Here is a 22,235-nt window from a genome sequence, read left to right as displayed (position 1 = left end):
GCATTTTAAAGTTATGGTCCCTTAAACTTGGCATTTTTGACAATACAGTTACAGACACTGCATTTTAACCAAATTTGAGGTGCAATATCTCAGTTGGCCTCTGGGGTGCGTTTAATATCTCAATGCAGGGTCACACTTAGTGCTCCTGCCTATCACCATAGCAAAAATCCGACTTATTTACAGCAGCATTTTAAAGTTATGGTCCCATAAACTTGCCATTTTTGACAATACAGTTACAGACACTGCATTTTAACCAAATTAGAGGTGCAATATCTCAGTTGGCCTCTGGGGTGCGTTTAATATCTCAATGCAGCGTCACACTCAGTGCTCCTGCCTATCACCATACAAAAAATCCGACTTATTTAAAGCAGCATTTTAAAGTTATGGTCCCATAAACTTGCCATTTTTGACAAGACAGTTACAGACACTGCATTTTAACCAAATTTGAGGTGCAATATCTCAGTTGGCCTCTGGGGTGCGTTTGGTATCTCAGTGCAGGGTCACACTCGGTGCTCCTGTCTATCACCATGGCAAGGGTCAGAATGATTTGCAGTAGCATTTTGGAGTTGTGGTCCCGTGGACTTGCCATTTTTGACAAGGCAGTTACGGACACTGCATTTTGACCAGATTGGGGGTGCAGTATCTCGGTTGGCCTCTGGGGTGCGTTTGGTGTTTCAATGCAGAGTCACACTCGGTGCTCCTTTCTATCACCATGGCAAGAATCAGACTTAATTACAGCAGCGTTTTAAAGTTATGGTCCCATAAACGTGCCATTTTTTACTAGACAGTTAAAGTAATTACACTTTAACCAAATTTGAGGTGCTATATCTCAGTTGCCCTCTGGGGTGCGTTTATTTTTTCAATGCAGGGTCACACTCAGTACTCCTGCCTATCAGCATACCAAAAATCAGAATAATTTACAGCAGCATTTTAAAGTTATGGTCCCATAATCTTGGCATTTTTGACAATACAGTTACAGACACTGCATTTTAACCAAATTTGAGGTGCTATATCTCAGTTGGCCTCTGGGGTGCGTTTAATATCTCAATGCAGTGTCACACTCAGTGCTCCTGCCTATCAACTTACCAAAAATCCGACTTAATTACAGCAGAATTTTAAAGTTATGGTCCCATAAACTTGCCATTTTTGACTAGACAGTTACAGACACTGCATTTTAACCAAATTAGAGGTGCAATATCTCAGTTGGCCTCTGGGATGCGTTTAATAATTCAATGCAGAGTCACACTCAGTGCTCCTGCCTATCACCATAGCAAAAATCAGAATAATTTACAGCAGCATTTTAAAGTTATGGTCCCATAAACGTGCCATTTTTTACATTCCAGTTACAAACACTGCATTTTAACCATATTTGAGGTGCAATATCTCAGTTGGCCTCTGGGGTGCGTTTAATATCTCAATGCAGGGTCACACTCAGTGCTCCTGTCTATCACCATGCCAAACATCAGACTTATTTACAGCAGCATTTTAAAGTTATGGTCACATAAACTTGGCATTTTTTGACAATACATTTACAAGCATTGCATTTTAACCAAATTTGAGGTGCTATATCTCAGTTGTCCTCTGGGGTGCGTTTAATATTTCATTGCAAGTTTATGGGACCATAACTTTCAAATGCTGTTGTAAATTATTCTGATTTTTGGTATATTGATAGACAGGAGCACTGAGTGTGACGCTGCATTGAAATATTAAACGCACCCCAGAGGCCAACTGAGATATAGCACCACAAATATGGTTAAAATGCAATGTCTTTAACTGTATTGTCAAAAATGGCAAGTTTATGGGACCATAACTTTAAAATGCTGCAGTAAAAAGGTCGGATTTTTGGCGTGGTGATAGAAGGGGGGACTTAGTGTGACGCTGCATTGAAATATTAAACGCACCCCAGAGGGCAACTGAGATATAGCACCACAAATATGGTTAAAATGCACTGTCTGTAACTGTATTGTCAAAAAATGGCAAGTTTATGTGACCATAACTTTAAAATGCTGCAGTAAATAGAGCTGATTTTTGGGGTGGTGATAGATGGGGGGACTGACTGTGACCCTGCATTGAAATATTAAACGCACCCCAGAGGGCAACTGAGATATAGCAGCTCAAAATGGAAAATGTGCAATGTCTATTAATTGTATTGTCAAAAATGCCAAGTTTATGGGACCATAACTTTAAAATGCTGCTGTAAATAAGTGTGATTTTTGGTATGGTGATAGACAGGAGTACTGACTGTGACCCTGCTTTGAAATATTAAACGCACCCCAGAGGACAACTGAGATATAGCACCTCAAATTTGGTTAAAATGCAATGTCTATTAACTGTATTGTCAAAATTGCCAAGTTTATGGGACCATAACTTTAAAATGCTGCTGTAAATAAGTCTGACGTTTGGCATGGTGATAGACAGGAGCACTGACTGTGACTCTGCATTGAAATATTAAACGCACCCCAGAGGACAACCGAGACACAGCACCTCAAACATGGCCAAAATGCAATGTCTATTAACCGCACCGTCAAAAATGCCAAGTCCATGGGACCATAACTTTAAAATGGTGCTGTAAATAAGTGTGATTTTTGGTATGGTGATAGACAGGAGCACTGACTGTGACCCTGCTTTGAAATATTAAACGCACCCCAGAGGACAACTGAGATATAGCACCTCAAATTTGGTTAAAATGCAATGCCTGTAACTGTATTGTCAAAAAATTGCAAGTTTATGGGACCATAACTTTAAAATGCTGTGGTAAATTATTCTGATTTTTGGTATATTGATAGACAGGAGCACTGAGTGTGACCCTGCATTGAAAGTTTATGGGACCATAATTTTAAAATGCTGCTGTAAATAAGTCTGATGTTTGGCATGGTGATAGACAGGATCACTGACTGTGACTCTGCATTGAAATATTAAACTCACCCCAGAGGACAACCGAGACACAGTACCTCAAATATGGTTAAAATGCAATGTCTATTAACTGTATTGTCAAAAATGCCAAGTTTATGGGACCATAACTTTAAAATGCTGTGGTAAATTATTCTGATTTTTGGTATATTGATAGACAGGAGCACTGAGTGTGACCCTGCATTGAAATATTAAACGCACCCCAGAGGACAACTGAGATATAGCACCTCAAATATGGTTAAAATGCAATGTCTATTAACTGTATTGTCAAAAATGCCAAGTTTATGGGACGATAACTTTAAAATGCTGCTGTAAATAAGTCTGATGTTTGGTATTGATAGACAGGCGCACTGAGTGTGAGGCTGCATTGAAATATTAAACGCACCCTAGAGGACAACTGAGATATAGCACCTCAAATTTGGTTAAAATGCAATGCCTGTAACTGTATTGTCAAAAAATGGCAAGTTTATGTGACCATAACTTTAAAATGCTGCAGTAAATAGGTCTGATTTTTGGCGTGGTGATAGACTGGGGTAATTAGTGTGAGGCTGCATTGAAATATTAAACGCACCCCAGAGGGCAACTGAGATATAGCAGCTCAAAAATTGTAAATATGCAATGTCTATTAACTGTATTGTCAAAATTGCCAAGTTTATTTGACCATAACTTTAAAATGCTGTGGTAAATAAGTCTGATATTTGGCATGGTGATAGACAGGAGCACTGACTGTTATGCTGCATTGAAATATTAAACGCACCCCAGAGGACAACTGAGATATAGCACTTCAAATATGGTTAAAATGCAATGTCTATTAACTGTATTGTCAAAAATGCCAAGTTTATGGGACCATAACTTTAAAATGCTGCTGTAAATAAGTCTGATGTTTGGCATGGTGATAGACAGGAGCACTGACTGTGACCCTGCATTGAAATATTAAACGCACCCCAGAGGATAACTGAGATATAGCAGCTCAAAAATTGTAAATATGCAATGTCTATTAACTGTATTGTCAAAAATGCCAAGTTTATGGGACCCCAACTTTAAAATGCTGCTGTAAATAAGTCTGATATTTGGCATGGTGATAGACAGGAGCAATGACTGTGACCCTGCATTAAAATATTAAACGCACCCCAGAGGACAACTGAGATATAGCACCTCAAATTTGGTTAAAATGCAATGTCTATTAACTGTATTGTCAAAAATGCCAAGTTTATGGGACGATAACTTTAAAATGCTGCTGTAAATAAGTCTGATGTTTGGCATGGTGATAGACAGGAGCACTGACTGTGACCCTGCATTGAAATATTAAACGCACCCCAGAGGACAACTGAGATATAGCACCTCAAATTTGCTTAAAATGCAATGTCTATTAACTGTATTGTCAAAAATGCCAAGTTTATGGGACGATAACTTTAAAATGCTGCTGTAAATAAGTCTGATGTTTGGCATGGTGATAGACAGGAGCACTGACTGTGACTCTGCATTGAAATATTAAACGCACCCCAGAGGACTACTGAGATATAGCACATCAAATATGGTTAAAATGCAATGTCTATTAACTGTATTGTCAAAAATGCCAAGTTTATGGGACCATAACTTTAAAATGCTGCAGTAAATTATTCTGATTTTTGGTATATTGATAGACAGGAGCACTGAGTGTGACCCTGCATTGAAATATTAAACGCACCCCAGAGGACAACTGAGATATAGCACCTCAAATATGGTTAAAATGCAATGTCTATTAACTGTATTGTCAAAAATGCCATGTTTATGGGACGATAACTTTAAAATGCTGCTGTAAATAAGTCTGTTGTTTGGTATATTGATAGACAGGAGCACCGAGTGCGACGCTGCACCGAAACACCAAACGCACCCCAGAGGACAACCGAGACACAGCACCTCAAATTTGGTTAAAATGCAATGCCTGTAACTGTATTGTCAAAAAATGGCAAGTTTATGTGACCATAACTTTAAAATGCTGCAGTAAATAGGTCTGATTTTTGGCGTGGTGATAGACTGGGGTACTTAGTGTGATGCTGCATTGAAATATTAAACGCACCCCAGAGGGCAACTGAGATATAGCAGCTCAAAAATTGTAAATATGCAATGTCTATTAACTGTATTGTCAAAATTGCCAAGTTTATGGGACCATAACTTTAAAATGCTGCTGTAAATAAGTCTGATATTTGGCATGGTGATAGACAGGAGCAATGACTGTGACCCTGCATTGAAAATATTAAACGCACCCCAGAGGATAACTGAGATATAGCACCTCAAATTTGGTTAAAATGCAATGTCTATTAACTGTATTGTCAAAAATGCCAAGTTTATGGGACGATAACTTTAAAATGCTGCTGTAAATAAGTCTGATGTTTGGCATGGTGATAGACAGGAGCACTGACTGTGACCCTGCATTGAAATATTAAACGCACCCCAGAGGACAACTGAGATATAGCACCTCAAATTTGCTTAAAATGCAATGTCTATTAACTGTATTGTCAAAAATGCCAAGTTTATGGGACGATAACTTTAAAATGCTGCTGTAAATAAGTCTGATGTTGGGGAAGGTGATAGACAGGAGCACTGACTGTGACTCTGCATTGAAATATTAAACGCACCCCAGAGGACTACTGAGATATAGCACATCAAATATGGTTAAAATGCAATGTCTATTAACTGTATTGTCAAAAATGCCAAGTTTATGGGACCATAACTTTAAAATGCTGCTGTAAATAAGTCTGATGTTTGGCATGGTGATAGACAGGAGCACTGACTGTGACCCTGCATTGAAATATTAAACGCACCCCAGAGGACAACTGAGATATAGCACCTCAAATTTGGTTAAAATGCAATGTCTATTAACTGTATTGTCAAAATTGCCAAGTTTATGGGACCATAACTTTAAAATGGTGCTGTAAATAAGTCTGATGTTTGGCATGGTGATAGACAGGAGCACTGACTGTGATCCTGCATTGAAATATTAAACGCACCCCTGAGGACAACTGAGATATAGCACCACAAATATGGTTAAAATGCAATGTCTGTAACTGTATTGTCAAAAATGCCCAAGTTTATGGGACCATAACTTAAAAATGCTGTGGTAAATTATTCTGTTTTTTGGTATATTGATAGACAGGAGCACTGAGTGTGACGCTGCATTGAAATATTAAACGCACCCCAGAGGACAACTGAGATTTAGCACCTCAAATTTGGTTAAAATGCAATGCCTGTAACTGTATTGTCAAAAAATGGCAAGTTTATGTGACCATAACTTTAAAATGCTGCAGTAAATAGGTCTGATTTTTGGCGTGGTGATAGACTGGGGGACTTAGTGTGAGGCTGCATTGAAATATTAAACGCACCCCAGAGGGCAACTGAGATATAGCAGCTCAAAAATTTTAAATATGCAATGTCTATTAACTGTATTGTCCAAAATGCCAAGTTTATGGGACCATAACTTTAAAATGCTGCTGTAAATAAGTCTGATATTTGGCATGGTGATAGACAGGAGCACTGACTGTGACCCTGCATTGAAATATTAAACGCACCCCAGAGGACAACTGAGATATAGCACCTCAAATATGGTTAAAATGCAATGTCTATTAACTGTATTGTCAAAAATGCCAAGTTTATGGGACCATAACTTTAAAATGCTGCTGTAAATAAGTCTGATATTTGGCATGGTGATAGACAGGAGCACTGACTGTGACCCTGCATTGAAATATTAAACGCACCCCAGAGGACAACTGAGATATAGCACCTCAAATATGATTAAAATGCAATGTCTATTAACTGTATTGTCAAAAATGCCAAGTTTATTGGACCATAACTTTAAAATGGTGCTGTAAATAAGTCTGATGTTTGGCATGGTGATAGACAGGAGCACTGACTGTGACCCTGCATTGAAATATTAAACGCACCCCAGAGGACAACTGAGATATAGCACCACAAATATGGTTAAAATGCAATGTCTGTAACTGTATTGTCAAAAATGCCCAAGTTTATGAGACCATAACTTTAAAATGCTGTGGTAAATTATTCTGATTTTTGGTATATTGATAGACAGGAGCACTGAGTGTGACGCTGCATTGAAATATTAAACGCACCCCAGAGGGCAACTGAGATATAGCAGCTCAAAATATGCAATGTCTATTAACTGTATTGTCAAAATTGCCAAGTTTATGGGACCATAACTTTAAAATGCTGTTGTAAATAAGTGTGATCTTTGGTATGGTGATCGACAGGAGCACTGAGTTTGACCCTGCATTGAAATATTAAACGCACCCCAGAGGTCAACTGGGATATAGCACCTCAATTTAGGTTAAAATGCAGTGTTTGTAACTATTGTCAAAAATTCTAAGTTTATAGGACCATAACATTAAAATGCTGCTGTAAATAAGTCTGATGTTTGGTATGGTGATAGACAGGGGCACTGACTGTGACCCTTTAGTGTAATATTATACGCACCCAAGAGGACAACTGAGATATAGCACCTCAAATATGGTTAAAATGCATTGTCAAAAATGGCAAGTTTATGGGACCATAACTTTAAGATTTTTTCATGAGGATAGACAAGAGCATTGAGTGTGACCCTTCAGTGAAAGTTTAAACGCACCACAAAAATCAGCTCAGATATAGTGCCTAGAACTGAGCTGACTATGCACTGAGTCTTTAAAATAAATCCAGAGTGCTATGTAATAAGCAATAATTTGTATAATGAATGGACATTAAAAATTGAGTTTTTGTTGTGTCATAACGTCTTGTAAAGTATAAACAGCTACAATAAGTATCAGAACCAGAATCAAAATTAGCTTTATTGGCCAATTGTGCACACATGCACAAGAAATTCATTTTAGTTTCGTACTTACAGACATACAGTAAACTTAAATGGCAAAAAAGCAAAATTTCATGTAAAATTGAAAATTAAAACAAATAATATAGATAAGAAGCAAGTGAGAGAGTTATTTGCAGATATCTAACATACAGATATCTATTTACAGAAGTACTGTCTATAAAACTGCATATAATGTACATTATACAAAATGTATTTACAGAGTTACCCTGTTGAGCCCTGTGGGATATTGTAATATTCAATACTTTGGAGCAGCAGGGTCGGAGCAGGTGTGCTGCTGTGGCTGCTTGGGGTGAGGATGTCTTGTGGGAGGAATTTTCTGGCACAGCGGATTTGGGAATGGTGGGAGGGAGTGGTGGGGGCTCTTCGGGGGGTCTGCTCTCGTCTCCACAGTTTGAAGCGGCCAGCCTCGCTTCTGTGGTGGATTCCTCGTTTCTGGAGTCATCTACACACACACACACACACACACACGCACACACGCACCCGTGCGCCCGCACACATACACGCACACTCGCGCGCGCGCGCGCGCACACACACACGCAAGCAAGCACACACACACACACGCACACACTCACAAGCACGCGCACACACAAGCACGCCCCGCGCGCGCTCACACACACACACACACACACACACACACACACACACACACACACACGCAAACATCACAAAGACATACATATTGGGATCATTCATTAATGCAATACAAAGATGACACGTTTAACAATTTAATTTTACATTAACATATTTAGTGTATCTTTACATTCTGACACTATATTTTCTTTCATAACTCTGTTATTCTGTTTATTTTCAAATGTATATTACTCTCAAAGTAACAAAATAAACATAATCACTCAAAACAGCACGAATAAGAGATAATGGGCTACGGTCCCTAAGCTGTGCGTGAAAAAGAAACTGCTAACGCGGAAGGGTCGCGTCTTTTAAGGTGGAACGAAAAGCGTCAATAAGAAGCTGCGAATAAGAAGCTAGATTCAGCCTCGTGGAGGATGCAGCCTTCCGGTTGAGAAACGTCCTCTAAATGTGAAAAACATCAAGCATCAGAATTAAATATAGAGTATATATTTTATATTTATTTCTATTCACATAATTATCAATTTAAATCACTTCCATATGAAAATATGGTATAAACCAGAGTAGGCTACATGTTTGACAGATGAAGTAATGATGTATGATGGAGGCGGGCTCACTGTGGTCATGGCTACCGGACCCTGTGCAAGAACGATAAGAAGAAATGCACGGCCCTTGTTTATAACCAAGACGTGCATTTGAAAAATACAAACATATTTGATTTAACATACACGTCATTTCCTAAACAGTCGTAGCTTTAGTTAAATCGAGCTATGGATGTGCAGGTTACAGGCACTGCACCGCAAACGAACAGCCCGCATCATGCAGCAGAAAATGCACCAAAGAAGAAATCACGAACGAGACGGGGCAAAAGAGGCAAACGACGGAGGGGCAAGAAGGCAAACGAACCTCCTCCGTTTTTACCACCTGAGGTAAATACAGTAGATAACGTATCGTTACTGTATGTGAAGAATGATGCTAACCGTTAGCTGACGGACATCATTAAAAATATGCACATGAACTCAGCAGACAGACGGTAAATAACACAATTGTATGTCTGACAGTATCCATTTAATACATATTATATGTTAATATAACGCTGTAATATAACAGTGCGTTATTACAAGATGATCCGACCATATGACGTACTGTAAACAAAATTACCATGGTAACTAACTAGCCAAAACTGCGTTGCTACTCTAAAATAATTAAATACTATATAAATATAGTATTTTATTCCGCTATATATAGTAAATAATAAAATACCATATAAAGCTTTTAAAATGTGTTGTCATTATTACCATTGTAGAAGTAGAACATGAAAAATACAGTATTTGTTATGATTTACTATAGTAAACTGTAGTAAATGCTATCATATTTTGAAGCACATTATTGCAAATATTATACTATAATATTTATGCCATGCTATAGTATAATAAGTATAATACATGCACTATAGTATATACTCAAGTGTATACTACAGCACACAGTATTTTATGAGGGTCATAGTTTTCATAACACAATGTGACATGTTAATAATGCCATGTTTTGATATGGTATTATTTGAAGTGTCTTGTAGGATATAAGTAACATGGTACATGAATATCGTAATCACTCAGTGCCATGGTATTTACCATGTATCGGTCACATATATTTTTATTCTATTTTACCGATACCGATAACTAAGTTGCTGATAAGTTTCAAAAATGGATACCGAATAAAAACAAACATATGTCAAAGTAAAACAGTGCTGAAATGTATTACAAAGGTATAAAACAACAGTACTGAACCATGAAAATGTGCTAAATGAAAGTAATAAAAATATATTAATTATATTAATAAGTATTATATTATATAATAAGTGTTATATTAAATATATTATATTAATATTTATTGAAGTAAATATTTTTGTGAAAAATTTCCACTGGTAAAATTGAAATTACATAAATGTTTATTATATGTGTAGTCTTGTACAAAATATATTGCAGTGATGATAAAAATGGAAAAAAAAACATGATTTTTTAAAATGATTTTCACAGAAGTTTAATGTCTTCCAGAAAATGTTCTTCTTAAAATATATAAACATACAATATATAAAATGAAAGAACAGACCCTCTGCTTTCAAACAAGCAAACAAAAACTACTCTTTTTATCACCTCTCAAATATGGGTAGGTTTCTTCAAAAATACCAAATTTTGAGCAAAAAGCTGAGATTCTTTTGTGAAGGACTTTTGATAGAGATCAGATTCAGAGCGATAATCAAAACACAGAGTTTAAACTGTTTGCCCTAAGGGATACTTCCATGTTTTATAAATTGTGTAAGGGTGGATAAAAGCGGTATTACAGATTGACGGAAAAACTCGTCAATTGCAGGGAAGCATTTTCTCTTAATTGAAGAGTTAACTCGTCAATGGCGGGGAAAGAGTAAACATAGCCAACAGCTGCATATTGTTTGCTTTCTCTCATTATTAACTTAAAATATGGATAAAATTAACCAGCTGAAAATAAACTAATGCAAATCGATAGTAATAATCATGACATTAAACTTATGGGTTGGATTTATTTGCGTGTATTTTTGTGTAACTGTTTGAGGTACTACTGATATTATCGTCCTGTCAGCCTTGACGACAAACTTAGGTTCCTGCTGTTTTTCTGCTAATGCAGCATTTATTCAGAAAATAAATTACTTCATAATGATATGAAGCAATGGACACACTCGGACAAAACTATCGGTATGGATTTTTTGCAGATAGCCGATTGTTCCACCAATGATCTGTTTTGCCGATTAATCGGTCTACCTCTAATTTTTATCGGCAGATTTTTTATCAGTTTAAACCATCTGCATGTCAGCTAAGGCCAACATGTTTTATAATGTTTATTGAATAACTTTATCTTTGGGTAAAATAATAAAATACTTGACAAAAAATGGAATCTGTACATAATATATTTGGTCAGACTTGCATTGAAAAACAAATTGTAAATCACATGAGTGATATTGATATTTAATTAATTTATTATATGATTATATTTCAGTTTTGTTCACATTTTCTGTTTTTTCCAAGGTAATACTTATGGCCAGTGTAAGAAATATGTGCAAACAATTACCGTTGTTACAGATTGTCAAAAAATCTATTTCTGCATATCTTTTCATCTTTTAGGCTGAAGAGGGAAACATTGAGTACAAGGTACACAGATAACACCATCACAATATCAAGTAATGTCAGCTGAAGATAAGCTGATTTTAATGTGTTATCTGACATCACTGTGTCCCAGTTGAAGCTGGTTAACCCGACCCAGTATCGGTTCGAGCACCTGGCCACACAGTTAAAATGGCGACTCCAGGAGGGCCGGGGTGAGGCTGTGTATCAGATCGGGGTGGAGGATAATGGTCTGCTGGTTGGACTGACAGAAGAAGATATGAAAGCATCACTAAAGACCCTTCGCAGGATGGCCGAGAAGTATGTCGCTAAAACAAAACCGTGTGACATCTAATACGTTCGTAAATGTTAATGTGTCAGATATGGCTTTTGTGTTGCATCTGTGACTTTGAGTAGGGTTGGAGCTGATATCACGCTCCTGAGAGAAAGGGAAGTCGACTGCGACCATGCCCGACGGAAAATCGCTGAAGTTCTCGTGCGAAAAGTTCCCGATGATCAACAGGTTAGCTAGTGATGTCATCATAGTAAGATCCATTTCATTAACTTGCTGCTGCAATTTTAGTTATTGGAAACTTAGATTATTTAACTACACCTGTTCTGTAATTCAGAAACTGTAAATCGCGTTTTCTGAATTAAAATTAAATTACGTAAGAAAAAATTGTCTCCAAAGTGTGGTAATAAAGTGTTAAATAGGTCACTAAATTTTAAGGCCATATGATTTCCGTGATGCAGAAAACACGGAAGGATTCACGCAATCGAGACATGAAAGCGGTATTTACTCTATAGTGCGGAATTTCACGGAATTTGGCAATTTTTTTATATTTCTATAGAAAGCGGTATTTACTCTATAGTGCGGAATTTCACGGAATTTGGCAAATTTTGTATATTTCTATAGAAAGCGGTATTTCCTCTATAGTGCGGAATTTGGAAAATTTTTTATATTTCTATAGAAAGCGGTATTTACTCTATAGTGCGGAATTTCACGGAATTTGGCAAATTTTGTATATTTCTATAGAAAGCGGTATTTACTCTATAGTGCGGAATTTCACGGAATTTGGCAAATTTTGTATATTTCTATAGAAAGCGGTATTTACTCTATAGTGCGGAATTTCACGGAATTTGGCAAATTTTGTATATTTCTATAGAAAGCGGTATTTACTCTATAGTGCGGAATTTCACGGAATTTGGCAAATTTTGTATATTTCTATAGAAAGCGGTAGACTATTTACTCTATAGTGCGGAATTTCACTTAATTTGGCAAATTTTGTATATTTCTATAGAAAGCGGCATTTACTCTATAGTGCGTAATTTCACGGAATTTGGCAATTTTTTTATATTTCTATAGAAAGCGGTAGACTATTTACTCTATAGTGCGGAATTATTTGGCAAATTTTGTATATTTCTATAGAAAGCAGTATTTACTCTATAGTGCGGAATTTTACGGAATTTGGCAAATTTTGTATATTTCTATAGAAAGCGGCATTTACTCTATAGTGCAGAATTTCACGGAATTTGGCAAATTTTGTATAAACTGTTTTTTAAAATCTATTATATTTTATTTGCAAATATTAGTTTGTTGCCAAGGTATTCTTAACCGAAAAAGAAAATAATATAAATCTGTGGAAAAATTTCACTGTTTGCGGGACGCAACATGGTCAAGTGATTACGCACCATGTTAAAGAGACCGTCTGAAGCTACAAAGTTTTCCAAAAATTTGAGAAATTAAAATGTAAGACCCTCCTCACATCCACTGAGTAAAATGCAGAGGCTTGCTCTAATGTTTTTTAATGGCCATCAAGAAGTCTTTTATCTGTGTTTTTTATATGTACTGTTCATTAGCTTTGACAGCACTTCGTCTGACAAAAAGATTCAATGTTGGATTTTACTATGACATTCTGTAGGCATTACCCAAATATTAATACACTACCAAAATGCACATTTGAATGCAAACCATTATTAAACTCTTGTTGAATTGATAAATTTAATCATTCTGATTACTAAAATGTAATTTATTATTTACAGAATCCAAAAAATTAAAACAGAACAAAATAGAATAAAAAAATTAAACCGAAAAATAAAGAAATTGAGAAAAATAAAACGGAATTTGGGAAAAAATAAAAAGGATTTCATAACATGTATAATTTTATATTAAATACACAAATAATATTATAATAAAATGTTGTCTTGTTATATTGTATGACATACTCAAATTCTTATATGTTAAAGCCCCATAAAGCACACCCATCCATCATTAAAATGAACAAGATGACTCCAGTAAGTTAATATGTGTCCTCTTAACGATTCAATACTTTTGTGTGAGAAATGATTCATATTTAACATTTATTTGGCAAACGAATATAAATAAGCAAATGTGAGCAATACATTTAAATATGGTGGCACGTTGATAACCTCAAAGCAAAATTAGCTTCGTTTTGCTAGTAAATGAGCTCAAAATACTAATAATTTTCTCACAAATGTACCATTTCAATTAAGTAATTAAATTATTTGTGAAATAGTATGAATGAATACAAAACAGAATACTAAGTTTAAACGTGTAAGAACTTGTGCTTTAAGAACACATGTGCTAGGTATAAAATTTATTTCATTTTTTTTTTAAATCGTATACATCCACATTTGTCATTGACCCCCTTATGATTGTGTTACATTTTTAAATTGTTTGTAGTTCCTGGACCTTCGTGTGGCTGTTCTGGGTAATGTGGACTCAGGGAAGTCGACTCTGTTGGGTGTGTTGACTCAGGGAGAGCTGGATAACGGTCGAGGCAGAGCGAGACTCAACCTCTTCAGACACCTGCACGAGATTCAAACCGGTCGCACATCCAGCATCAGTTTTGAGATCCTTGGATTCAATAGCAAAGGCGAGGTGAGTGAATCATTTAACCATTTAGGAGCACCAAAGTGTTTTTCAATCTTTCCATCTTCAACATGATCTTACTCGGTCAATATTAAAGATATCAAGGTTATATTTTCACAGAAAGCTTTTTACATTATGTAGGATGATTTTATGGAAAACAGTAAATGTGACTGGGTGACATATTTCCGCACTTTTCTGAAAAGTGATTATATTTCTCATCGATTCAGGTTGTAAACTACAGTGATTCCCGTACAGCTGAGGAAATCTGTGAAAGTTCATCTAAGATGATCACATTTATTGATCTGGCCGGTCATTATAAGTATTTGAAAACCACCATATTTGGCCTGACAAGCTACTGCCCAGACTTTGCCATGCTGGTGGTTGGAGCCAACACAGGCATTGGTTAGTTCAATTAACATTCATTCAATTCATTTGCACCATCAAAAAAATCTATCTGTCTGCCTGCCTACCTGTCTCTCTCTCTCTCTCTCTCTCTCTCTCTCTGTATGTCCATCCGGCCATCTATCAGTCATCTATTGTATCTGTCTATATCTTTATTTGTCTGTCTGTCTGTCTGCCTACCTGTCTGTCTGTCCGTCCGTCCATCCATCCATCCATCTATCTGTCATCTACTGTATCTGTCTGCCTCTGTCTCTCTGTATGTCCATCTGTTTGTCCTTCCATCTCTTAGTCATCTACTGTATCTGTCTCTCCTTCGTCTGTCTGCCTACCTGTCTGTCTGTCTATTTGTCTGTCTGCCTACCTTATTTTCTCTCCATCCGTACAGTATCTGCCCGTCCGTCCATCCATCCGTTTGTCTATATGTGTCTGTTTGTCTATATGTGTCTGTTTGTTTGTTTGTTTGTCTGTCTATATCTGTCAATCTGTCTATATCTGCTGTCTGTCTATATCTGTCTGTTTGTCCATATCTGTCTGGCTGTCTGTCTATATATATCTGTCTGTCTGTCTGTATCTGTTTATCAATATGTCTGTCTGTCTGTATCTGTCAATCTATCTATCTGTCTGTCTATCTATCTATCTGTTTGTCTATATCTGTCTCTTTGTCTGTCTGTCTATATCTGTCTCTTTGTCTGTCTGTCTGTCTATATCTGTCTGTCTATATCTGTCTGTCTATCTGTCTTTATCTGTCTGCCTGTCTATATCTGTCTGTTTGTCTATATGTCTGTCTGTCTGTATCTGTCAATCTATCTATCTATCTCTCTGTCTTTATCTGTCTATATCTGTCTGTCTGTCTATATCTGTCTATCTGTATCTGTCAATCTATCTCTCTGTCTTTATCTGTCTGTCTGTCTGTCTGTTTCTGTTTGTCTATATTTCTGTCTGTATCTGTCAATCTATCTATCTTTCTGTCTTTATCTGTCTGTCTGTCTATATCTGTCTGTCTGTCTGTATCTGTTGGTCTATATGTCTGTCTGTATCTGTCTGTCTGTCTATATATGTCTGTCTGTATCTATCTGTCTGTATCTGTCTGTCTGTCTGTATCTGCTTGTCTATATGTCTGTCTGTCTGGCTGTCTGTACCTGTCAATCTGTCTGTCTTTATCTGTCTGTCTGTATCTGTTGGTCTATATGTCTGTCTGTACCTGTCAATCTATCTGTCTGTCTGTCTGTATCTGTCAATCTATCTGTCTGTCTGTCTGTATCTGTTTGTCTATATGTCTGTCTGTATCTGTCAATCTATCTATCTATCTGCCTGTCTTTATCTGTCTGTCTGTCTTTATCTGTCAATCTATCTATCTTTCAATCCATCTATCTGTCTGTCTTTATCTGTCAATCTATCTGTCTTTCAATCTGTCTGTCTGTCTGTCTGTCTATCTATCATATACGCTGTCTGTTTATTTATGTATCTGTTTGTCTGTCTGTCTGTCTATCTATCTATCTGTCTGTCTGTCTGTCTGTCTGTCTGTCTGTCTGTCTGTCTATTCATCCATCCATCCATCTATCTGTCATGTACTCTGTCTGTCTTTCTGTCTATCATTATGTATATATGTCTATATTTCTATATCTCTGTGTCTCTATCCATCCATCCATCTATCCACCTGTCTGTCTGTCTGTCTGTCCGTCCATCCATCCATCCATCTATCTATCTGTCATCTACTCAGTCTGTCTATATATATGTATATATGTCTATATGTCTGTGTCTCCATCCATGCGTCCGTCCGTCCGTCCATCCATCTGTGTCTGTTTGTCTATATGTCTGTGTCTCTATCCGTCCATCCATCTGCCTGCCTACCTGTCCATGTATTTGTCTGTATGTATCTACTTGTCTATATGTCTGTCTCTATATCTATATATCCACCCTTCCATCCATCCTACCTACCTGTCCATCCATCCATCCTCCTATGTTTTTAATGACCTTAAAATTATTGTAGTCTCACACTGTCAAACTCTTTCTCAGCTGGCACAACAAGGGAGCATCTGGGTCTGGCCATGGCCCTTAAGGTGCCCATATTCATCGTAGTGAGTAAAGTGGACCTGTGTGGCAAAAGCACGGTGGAGAAAACCGTCCGTCAGCTGGAGAGAGTTCTCAAGCAACCCGGCTGCAACAAGGTCCCCATGGTGGTGGCCAACCCTGACGATGCGGTCACCGCCGCACAACAATTTACACAATCTTCTAGGTACATGTGCAACTGTTATAGGAAAACATCACGCAACCCACAATTTCGTTGTGCATATTGTTATAGTTTGTGTAACGACGCATCTCTGTCTCCACAGTGTGACGCCCATCTTCACCCTCTCTAGTGTATCCGGAGAGAACCTGGACCTTCTGAAGGTCTTCTTCAACATATTGCCACCTCTGAGCAACAGCAAAGAGCAGGAGGAGCTCATGCAACAGCTCACTGAATTCCAGGTAAACAAAAATACAATACACACACGTTTTGATCCTAGATGGCATTTTAAGTGATGCTTTTCTACAGGTGGATGAGATTTACAGTGTTCCTGATGTTGGGACTGTAGTTGGTGGGACACTATACAGGTACTGCACGTTCTGACATACTGTACAAATTTAATTTGGTGTTTTTCAAGCAGTAATGTTCAGAACGTCTTAATTGCTGTTAATTATTTTTATTTCCATAGCGGTGTGTGTCGTGAGGGTGATCGGTTAGTCGTGGGCCCCACCGACGATGGGAAGTTCTTACGGTTGAAGGTGTGCAGCATTCACAGAAACCGCTCCGGCTGCCGCGTGCTAAGAGCCGGACAGGCCGCCACGCTCGCGCTGGGGAACTTCGATCGCTCATTACTGCGAAAGGGCATGGTGAAACTGGACAACTATATGCAAAGACAACTATACATTTTTATTGATGCAATGAAGACTGGAAAACAGCATTGCAATTGTGTTTGGGTTTTAGGGCATGGTGATGGTAAGTCCTAAAATGAACCCTACCATCTGCTGGCAGTTTGAGGCCGCCATCGTTCTCCTGTTCCATGCCAAGACGTTCCGGCGTGGTTTCCAGGTCACGGTGCACGTGGGAAATGTGAGGCAGACCGCCACGGTGGAGTGCCTGCTTGGCAAGGTGCAATATTTTTTAAAATCAAAGAAAAATTGCTTTGCAGAAGTAAAGGAAAAATCTGTTAATGTTTACACTTAATAAAAGAAATAAATGTTTCAAATCGTTGCTTCTAGGAGGAGCTACGGACGGGAGAAAGAGCAGTGGTGTGTTTCAGATTCCTAAAGCATCCCGAATATCTGCGTGTAGGAGCCAAGCTGCTCTTCAGAGAGGGCGTGACCAAAGGCATCGGGCACGTGACCCATCTTCTGCCCTCCACTCAGAACCACGTGCCTGACCAGAACCGTAACCAGAACCGCAGTTAGATACATGAAGACCCACAGGAAGTGACATCATAAGCCTTTCCTTCACGCAGTAATTTCCTATACTAGATTGTGCACCTTTCTTTCTCACGCTCAGATTAGCAATGTGCTACTTTATTTATAGTAAATTGCAGATATACCCGTGATATTTGTAGGAGTAATAGTATGATGGTTTATCTCTGAATAATTACAGTCTCCCATTTTCACACGTGTGTGTTTTCCACCTTAAGAAAGCTTGATGATTTTTACAAGAATGATGATTCGTGCAGTATAGATATGAGAATGTAATCATAACACCCATCGTATTGGAAATAGTATAGTTGTCTAATTTAGCTGTACATTTCCACAGATCCTTAGCAGTATTATATGCAACGTAACCGCAGCAGATCTGGGGCCTCATTTATAAAATGTTAGGTAGAAAAAATCCTAAATTTGATCAAAAGCATGCATGTGTGATTTTATAAAACAAATGTATGCATAGAAAACGCATACACCTCACTTTCACACTGCAAAAAAAATTATTTTTAAGAAAAAAAAATTCTTAGTATTTTTCTCTTGTTATTTGGTGGAAATATCTAAACATTCTTATATCAAAATGTGTTTTCTTGATGAGCGGAATGACCCAGGAGGTTGGGTCTAGTTTTAGGACCAAAAATATCAAATTTGGGTGATTTTGTGCATAAAACAAGCAAAAAATAAATAAATAAAAAATGGGGTAAGCAAAAAATGTGACAATTTTTCACACTAAATTCAAGAAAAAAATTCTAGAAAAAAACTGCATACCCCATTGGCAGATTTTTTTGCTTGTTTGACTTAAATTTGATATTTTTTGGTCTGGAAGCTGGACTTGTTTTCTTGGGCCGTTTTGCTCATTAGGAAGGGCATCTTGGTTTGGGAATTTTTAGATATTTCTACTGAAAACAAGACAAAAATACTATGATATTTTTTCTTGTAAATTATTTTTTTACCGAGCCCCTAAGGTGACATTGGAGTAAAAAAAAGTTTAGTTTCATGTGCTCACGTGAAACTTTCATGTGCAGAATTTTTTTTTTGAGTTTGGTTTCGCGTGCTCGCGTGAAACTTTCGCTTTCACGTGCGCACACAATAGTTTCAGGTGAGCACGCAATAGTTTCAGGTGAGCGCGCGATAGCTTTGCGTGAGCACATGAAAGTTTCGCGTGAGCACATGAAACTAAACTTTATTTAATTTTTGCTCCATGTCCCCTTAGGGGCTCCGTATTTTTTGCAGTGCAGACATGAAATCTATAAATCGCAAATGAGCTTGAAATTTTGCGCACCTAATAAAGCACTGTCAATGTTTAAATCCTTTTCGAGCAGCAAGAATGGCTTATATTTCCAAAAACCTGCAGCAATCGTACAAGCAAAAGTCTGCTAAGACCGTGACGTGGCGCTAAGGATTTTCCACGTCAAAGTTTTTATAAATATGGACAGGGATTTTTGCGTATGCACACTTTACCATCAAATCTGTGCGTATGCACGCTTTATAAATGAGGCCCCTGGTGTGCCCTTCAACTGTGCGTAGTTTTTTATTTTAGATATCAATAAGCGAGGTAAGAAGCAAGAATGTTGGAACTTTGTCGGAGTAGACACGCCATCTTAAATTTGATGCAAACTTTAAGGTTTTTGGGGGTGGAGGTAGTTGTGTATAAAGTTAATCCTTAAAGGGGACATTTCAAGAATTTTTTAAGATCTCAAATAAATCCTTGGGTCTCCAGAGTATGTGAAGTTTTAGCTCAAAATACCATATAGATATTTTTTATTGCATATTAAAATTGTCACTTTGTAGGTGTGAGGTGTGTAGGTGTGTCCTTTAAAATGCAAATGAGCTGATGAAATGCAAACACTGATCGCCATAATAGGGGTGTGTTGAAATTGAAACTCAATTGTGCTGTTAATTATATATCTCTCTCTGCACTAAATGGCAGTGCTGTGGTTGGATAGTGCAGATTAAGGGGCTGTATTATAATAAGATCCCCTTCTGACATCACAAGGGGAGCCAAATTTCAATGAGCTATTTTTTCACATGCTTGCAGAGAATGGTTTACCAAAACTAAGTTACTGGGTTGATCTTTTTCACATTTTCTAGGTTGATAGAAGCACTGGGGAAACAGATTTTCATGATATGTCCCCTTTAAGTTGACAAAATATTGAAAATACATACTTTCATGAAGTCACTGGATAGACAACAAAAAAATTGGACATGACATACAAGCTACACTGCAAAAAAATGAATGAAAAAAGAATTCTTGGTGTTTTTGTCTTGTTTTGAGTAAAAATATCTAAAAATGAATTAATCTTAAATTAAGATGCTTTTTCTTGATGAGCAAAACGACCTAAGAAAATAAGTCTAGTTTTTATACCAAAAATATCAAATTTAAGTGATTTTGTGCAAAAAAAAGATGCAAATGGGGTAAGCAAATTTTTCTTGAATTTAGTGTTTAGGAAAAATGTTCAAGATATTTTTGCTTACCCCATTGGCAGATTTTTTTTGCTTTTTTAAGCACAAAATCACTTAAATTTGATATTTTTTGGTATTTGATATTTTTTGCTCATCAAAAAAAGCATCTCAATTTAGTATTTTTACTGAAAAATACAAAAATACTAAGATTTTTTTCTTGAAAATTATTTTTGCAGTGTAATAACAGCATGATTCTATGTTGACGATACATGGGCAGAACTAATTTCTGCGAAATTACTATGATTCTCTTTAAATTGCATCAGTTCACGTACGGATCGTTTCTTGCACAATTTACAAAAAAATTATTCCGTTTTCTTTTCATAAATGACGACCATTGATCAAGTCTCTTAGCACCTCCTGATCTTTTTATCAATTGCTTAATTGTTTTTTCAGCACATTTTTTTTAGAGATGGAATATCGCCCCCTGTCTTTAAGACAGATTAGTTCACAGAGCTTTAGGATTTTAGGACCAGCAGGGCACTTAGTATTCATTATTTCGAGTACAATGTTCCAAATAACAAATTTCTCATCAACGGCAAAAACTTTTAAAGGTGCAGTGTGTTAATTTTAGCGGGCATCTAGTGGTGAGGTTGTGAATTGCAACCAATGGCTCAGTCCACTGCTTACCCCTTGTTTTTTAATCACATGGAGAAGCTACGGTAGCCTCCACCGGACAAACATGTAATCGGAGACAACTTAGTAAAAAAGTTTGTCCATTAAGAGCTTCTGTAGAAACATGGCGGCAGAAAATGGCGACTTCCATGTAAGGGGACCCTCTGTGTATGTAGATAAAAACGTCTCATTCTAAGGTAATAAACACATAACGGTTCATTATGAAAGGTCTTTATACACCCCTGATAATATAGTTTTGTATATTATTTTGCATTTCTGTCAAAAGATCCTTCTAAAAATTACACACTGCACCTTTAAGGAAGTATTAAATTTATTTAGCTTACAGGGTTTGACAGAAACCATAAGGCAGCTTTGTGCGATCAGCATCCGTCGTGAGATTCTACGCATGCAGAACAGTTTCATTCACCCATATGCTCCGTTTTGAGATATTGTGCAATTATTAAAAAAATAATGAATGTACTGGATCTAAATGTACCAATGTGACAGATGTGCGAAGCCTATTTTATTCACCAGCCAAGTATATTCAGCATTTGGGTCTCATTCACAAGCTAAATAAATTCAGGTATTTGTTCGTAAAACCATTATTGCATAAATGAATATAAATGTATGCAATTTACACCAAAATTTGTGCTTAGGTTTAATTTATAAAGCCCTCACAGTTATTGGTTAACAGTGCATGTTGTGCTTAATCAAATACCAATTAATATTGTCTGAAGTGCAACTGGTTGGCTGTATTAATGTTGGGATATATCTTTATTTCTTTCATAAACCTTCTGAAAAAAAATGCTTCAAAAGTAAAGCCTGCAAACAGGATTGGATATCTGTTGCTTTGGTGTATTAGTAATAAAGATTTAATGTTTTACTGTGGAAACTTTGTTGCGGTTTAACTTTTACGTTTTTAATTGATAGCTTG

The 22,235-nt window shown here is 37.0% G+C and overlaps 1 protein-coding gene across 1 annotated transcript; it reads left to right on the top strand.

Moving 5' to 3' along the window:
- Positions 1-8,931: 8,931 nt before the first annotated feature.
- On the top strand, positions 8,932-22,193 carry gtpbp2b (GTP binding protein 2b). Its single transcript, XM_073862185.1, has 12 exons — positions 8,932-9,282; positions 11,509-11,535; positions 11,624-11,808; positions 11,905-12,010; positions 14,192-14,389; positions 14,608-14,782; positions 16,799-17,018; positions 17,116-17,251; positions 17,319-17,377; positions 17,479-17,660; positions 17,761-17,915; positions 18,026-22,193. Exons 1-12 carry the CDS (start codon positions 9,124-9,126, stop codon positions 18,212-18,214), a joined length of 1,791 nt encoding a protein of 596 aa, XP_073718286.1. The 5' UTR covers positions 8,932-9,123; the 3' UTR covers positions 18,215-22,193.
- Positions 22,194-22,235: the final 42 nt, after the last annotated feature.

Source organism: Misgurnus anguillicaudatus, chromosome 23 (genome assembly GCF_027580225.2).
Source record: "Misgurnus anguillicaudatus chromosome 23, ASM2758022v2, whole genome shotgun sequence".
In the NCBI taxonomy this organism is placed as follows: domain Eukaryota; kingdom Metazoa; phylum Chordata; class Actinopteri; order Cypriniformes; family Cobitidae; genus Misgurnus; species Misgurnus anguillicaudatus.
The sequence above is the reverse complement of the archived record's forward strand: the minus strand, read 5'-3'. Positions and strand labels throughout refer to the sequence as shown.